Raw genomic sequence first — 5,855 nt, 5'->3', positions numbered from 1 at the left:
TGTTGTCTGTTAAACTTAAAAACTATTTCTAAAAACTGAAAGAGAAGACAAATGTCTAGGCATAGCCAAGATGTTCTAAAGAAAACTGTTAGAGAGTGTTGTAGACTGAATGGTTATGTCCCCCCACTTCCAATTCATATGTTGAAATCCTAACCTCCAAGGTGATGGCATTAGGTGGCATTTCTGGGAGGTAATCAAGATTAGATGAGATCATCAGGGAGCCCTTTAAATGGGATTAGTACCCTTATAAAAAAATACATAAATCTATTTCTCTCAGAAAACAGCAAAGCCATTTAATTATTATTTCCATAATAATAAATCATGTGGTAAAGTGATGCTATTTGAGTACTTCTAGGTGTTGCCAAGGTTGTCCCATAGGATTTAGCATTCATCTGCCAAATTCAGGTAACAGGATACAGAATGCAATTATCAACTATCACAAATTCTCCACCCTGCAACAAAGAGGAACTGATGTTTTGGTTACTATTTATAATTCACCAGTTAATCTACTACAATTTCTTGTGGAAATGTATTCATTTTTTTTCAGTCATAATTAATGAGAGATTTTTATTATTTCCTTTCCCTGGTAGCACTCCCAAAAAATAAGGTCTAGAATTCCATTTGAAATTGCCACCCCATTGCCTCGCCCAAAAAGACCTGAGAAAATTACTACGCTCATTCTGAAAAAAAATGGTGAATAAGAATTTTAAACTAACGAACTGTAAGACTAAATTTTTTTTTTTTTTCTAACATCTATTTCTTTTTTGGCTCTTTGGAAATATTGCCTTATCTTTCAAACTCTACTGTATCTGAGGCTTGATTCGCTTAACAAATCTTTTCAAGGCCACAAACCCAGACCAGAATACTGCTGACTGGAACACAGACATATCTTGACTCCAGTGTCAAGTGAGGCCATCCTATCACCTGGGACATCCTTCCACCCCCATCCTGCTCACTGAAGTGCTCCATGACCACCCTCCCAGGAGTCACTGCACTGTACTCCCACCCCCACCTTGCATCTGAGGTGCATTTCGGTTTGTAGGTTTTTGCACCACCTCACTGCGGTGAATTTCCTTTGTCCTTTGGGATAGTTTTTCTTCCTTCACAAGTCTGAGAGCCTCCAGAGGGCAGAAATCATTTATGTCTTTTCCTTTGAATATTAGTCTCCAATGGGCCGACCACCAATGTGTCTCCAAGGAATAAAAACCAGGATGGGGGAAAGAAAATCCGAATGCCCCAACGAGTTAGCTTTCTAGATGAAGGGCATCCAGCTGCTCCCCTGAGAGGCTCTAGCCACCCCCATCCCTCAGGCTGTCCTCTGGGAGATGACTCAAAGGTCATATAGTGTTCCCAAAGACATGGCAGCTGTGGGGCATTTTGGGTCACCTCCAGGCATTTCTGAAACGCAGGACAGGAAAAGAAAGACTGGGTTGAGGACACATCACCCTGTAAAGTTTCCAAAGGGAATTCTCAACGCAAAGACATTCTGAAACTGTGGCTGTCCCTAGGGGGGATAAGAGGAGGAGAGCACAAAGATTTTTTACAGCAGTCTCAGGTGATTCTTCTTGCTTTCCTGTCCTGTAAAATGTTTCCAAACAGAAAAGAAATATTTTTAAAAGTCATCCGTTGCTCTGTGAAAAAAATGATAAATAATTAAAACACTGTTTGAAATGTACAATAAAAGACAAATAGTTGACGATGTGATGAATAGGAAAGGGGAATTTGCCATTTTGGGAATGTTGAGAAGGAACTGGAAATTTAGGATTTTACTGCCAGCGCTGGAAGAGTTACGCTGGGGAGACAGGGTCGTGGATTTGAGACCCTGCTTCGCATATATTTGGAAAAGGCAGGGACAACCAGTCCACCTGTGGAGTGTTGAAATAAACAGGAGAAAATCCGACCGAAGCGGCTGTAGTTTCCTGGGTTCCTACATAAGGAATCCGAAATGGAACTCAAATGCATTTCTTGTAAGTTACTAATGTAGAGGAAAACAAAATTTAGGCTTAAGCAACCACAGACGGCAAATTCACCTGATTACACAGCCAGGAAATTTCCAAAGAAAGCAACTACGTAACTGTAACCAATCAGTTATTTAATTTGGTTGGCCTTTCCTTCAGTCCCCTCAGGGGGACCCCAAACCACAAACCATGGCGGGGGCTTCCCATGCATGAATCGCTGCTTGCCAAGTGAACGCGAACATTCTGAGTTTAATTTTTAACAGGAGAAAGCTGTCCCCACAGACGACAGCTTCTCTCATGAAGGAACCCCGAACGAACGCCACACACCGGGTGCGGACCCTCCCGATGACCCTCCCGCTGTCACCGCACGATCTGGGGAGCCGCCGGGCTGCGACAGTGGAGCTGCACAGCGAGGGCTCCGGGCCGCGGAAGTTCCCTCGCGGGGACAGGACAGGTCGCTCGGGGACCCCACCTACGGCCCGACTGCACCAGCTGCGGACTCCTTGGCAGACCGGAGCTGACCCCCGGAAGCCCGGGTCCAGCCGCAGCCGGTTCTGGCTGGTTCTACCCAGATGCTGTGCCTGAACAGAACGGGACTCCATTTGTTACACCTCTGAATGTAAAAGTTTGGGGTTTTTTTCTTCCTGTCACCCAACCCACACGGCCTGCAGTTGATTGCAAGAACACAGCGACTCTTGCTCACACTGTACCCAAAATAATTAGAGAAACACGATTAACCCAGAGGGCCAGTTTTTACCAGCTTACTCTCCTGACCTTGAGATTAACAGGAACTGAACCCATGGAGAACAAAGGGTGAGGCCGGTCAGCTCCCCTTGGTGATTATCTGAAACTCCCACGCCTGCCTGCACACCCCGCGGGGTCACCGTAAATCAGCCCCCGCCACACAGCCCCATGAAATCCTTCGGCAAGCCGGGGAGAGCCGGAGAGGGTCTTGGGGACATGAGCCCAGCATGCCCCCAGGCTGCGGGCTTCCTGATTAAAGGCTGCCTTTCCTTACACCAACACTTCTCAAGTATTGGCTACTGAGCAGAAAACAAATGAATCTTTGGGGTCTTGGGACCCCCAGCTCCACACACTCACCATGTCCCAGTGGCCTGGGTGTCCTAACATCCTCCCTATGGATCGCCCAGTACCTGCAGGTCACAGGGTGACAGAAACCAGACCGGTGCCACCTGAGCTGCCCGGGGTAGAGGACAGGGAACTCTGCAGACAGGTCTGAGTTCTGCAGCCTGGAGACAAAGGCCCCAAGAGGTTAGAGAATCCGCCCCCTCCTCCCCAGCGGCACGCCTGATTGGACAGTTCTCACCTCAGCGCCCCTGATTGGACAGGACTGCAGGTTCGGTCCCTTAGGGCCTTGAAGGACAGGAGGTGCATCAGACTCAGGGCTGAGTGAAGCTAGAGTGACAGATTCTTGGCTGCCGTCCTTTTCAGGCAGGACTTCCTTTCTGAGCTGGGACCTGACTCCGCCCAGGGAACATTTGTATTTAACCTTGTACATAGGGTTATATCCACTTATGAATAATATATACCTACATATATGTTATTCACACATGGAAACAATATAAAGATAATTATTTTTAAATTTCCAATTTTATAACCTACATGGCCTCCGGTTTTGTGAGTGTGAATCTCTAACTGATATTTCGGCCTGGTATTCAGCTCAGAGGTGAGGCAGCTGTGAGGCCCTAGCACTGCTGGCAGTCCCTGGTCCTCTCTCTCCAGGGCTCTGAGCTTCTGCAGCCCTGCCTTTCAAACTCATGCCGGTCACAGGACCCACTAGGTTCTGTTCCTTCTCAGGTTTCCACCCGGCCAGCTCACCTCCCTGAGATTCCGGATCCTCCCCTGGTGCATGCTTAGATGGAAAGTGCCACAGCACGGAGTGAGAGAAAACTACATCTCCCAGAACTCCATGGGAGAGGCACTCTGGACAGGACTTCATTGCCCCCCAAATTGCGAGAAGCTGGGGATGGTTCTTGGCCCTGAGATGAGTGTTTCTACTCAAACAGAAAGTGCCGAAGCCGCAGACTCCATATAACTAACTGTGGAATTGGCACATATTTTTTTTCATTCTGTATTACAATAGTTTAGGCATTAAGGCTCTTGCCTGTGACGACAGCAATAGCACTTTAAAAAATGTTTTTATTTGAAACGAGTGGGTGCACCAAGCAAATACTTACTTTTTTCACTCCAAATTAAAACATAGCACAATAGAGACAAAATTCATTTGGCAGGACAGTTGAAATATGTGAACATCCTCCTACTTGTTGAGGTCGGGGTGACTTTCTTCACAAGTAGTCTTTCTTACACAAAATATTAACCACAAGCTACTGAAAAGGGGAGTGGTCACACAAAAGGGAGTGGTCTTAATTTCGTGTGGGGAGCAGTATGTTCTATAAATGCTGAAAGGTGAAAGAAGCACAAATGCAAACCACTCTTTAAAAGCAACCAATTTTTTAAATTTTTTATTTTTTGTCCCATAGTAAAAAAGTGGGATCTGGCTCCCAGATTTGGTTTGTATCCTGACCATTTACAGTGTTGCTCCATATGACCCATATCATTAGGATTATGGATAATAGTCCATTCACCTTGCAGAGAAGCATATCTACTTTTTCCTCTGCTTCTCGCCTTCATGCATGTTTCTTTTGCAGCAGCTGAGGGTCTTTTAGAGCCTCCCTGCTATTTGGTTTCTTGCAAAAATTTGTCCAAACCAAAAGGATCTTGCTCATACTGAAAGGCTCTGTCTTGGCCTCTCTGCCTAAGGTCTGCACCAGAAAACTCCTCATTAGACGCAAACCTGAGGGTCTTTATTATAGCTTCCAGGTTATCACCATACAGGTCTTTGTCCAGATTGTTCCAGCGCCTGTAAATTCTCTGGATAACATCTATTCTGCAGCTCCAGTCTTGAGCATAACAGTGTAAAATTTATCTTCACCACATGCAAATCCACAGTTCATCCTCTTGGGTTGTTTGAAGAGCCCTTGGTCATATTGAAGTTCATTTGATGTCTGTAGACTGGGCACACCAACAGCAAGGACTTCACTGATCTCTCCTTTTTCATTTCTCTTCAGTTTTGACCTCTTTTGGGAAAATGGAACAATGTGGTCAGGCTCCCCTCGCCTCGGAGCCTGTTCAGGGTGGTTCAGTAACGTTGTGTGTGTGGGTGGAATACGTGCACCTGCAAGGCAATGCCACTTTGGCTGGGTTTTACTGCCTTGGGCGCCCGCCTTGCATGGCCATGTTTTTCCAGACCTGCAGCTTCCAAGGACTGTGTGGCCGGTTACCTAGCATATAGATCTGTGTGAAGGGGTCTGGTGACCCAGCCTGGCATGTGAAGGCTTTGTGACCCAGTCTGTGAATAGGCTTGAGGGGTCTGGAAGCTCCAGACCCAGCCTTAGCTCAACAACCGTTGGCCCAGTCGGTGCAAGGTTACCAGCAAGTAAAAGAGCTGTGACAACTAGCGTGGTCACCTAGGTACAACTGGCATCACAAACAGGATTAAGAGCTAGACAATTGGCACTGTGAGCAGGATACATGACATCAGCCTTAGCCTTAGCCTCGCAGTAGGCCTTAGCAGTAGCCAGACAAATCGGTGTAGTCAGCAGGATTATGCCACATTTGGAGTAACCTGTGACAGGACTCTGAGCAGATACAGGAGCTGAAAGCCCTTATAAGAAAGAGGAAATGTGGCTATTTGTCAATATGCTGTGCCCTATGGCCACCTTTCTGTTGACTGGGACCACAGGATTATGCCACATTTGGAGTAACCTGTGACAGGACTCTGAGCAGATACAGGAGCTGAAAGCCCTTATAAGAAGGAGGAAATGTGGCTATTTGTCAATATGCTGTGCCCTATGGCCACCTTTCTGTTGACTGGGA

General features: G+C 46.5%; 1 protein-coding gene and 1 pseudogene across 1 annotated transcript in view; both read right to left on the bottom strand.

The window, feature by feature from the left end:
- LOC103610236 (zinc finger protein 670-like) overlaps positions 1 to 3,213 on the bottom strand; it is a 20,908-nt gene extending 17,695 nt beyond the window's left edge. Inside the window, 1 exon segment of the mRNA XM_008594439.1 lies at positions 3,060 to 3,213. Within this exon segment, the coding sequence (XP_008592661.1) occupies positions 3,060 to 3,089 (30 nt within the window). The 5' untranslated portion in view covers positions 3,090 to 3,213.
- Positions 3,214 to 4,581: 1,368 nt separating this feature from the next.
- Positions 4,582 to 5,855, bottom strand: part of LOC103610238 — an 8,437-nt pseudogene continuing 7,163 nt past the window's right edge.

Source organism: Galeopterus variegatus, unplaced genomic scaffold, assembly GCF_000696425.1.
Source record: "Galeopterus variegatus unplaced genomic scaffold, G_variegatus-3.0.2 Scaffold10799, whole genome shotgun sequence".
In the NCBI taxonomy this organism is placed as follows: domain Eukaryota; kingdom Metazoa; phylum Chordata; class Mammalia; order Dermoptera; family Cynocephalidae; genus Galeopterus; species Galeopterus variegatus.
Note: the sequence above shows the minus strand (reverse complement) of the source record. Positions and strands in the feature narration are given on the sequence as shown.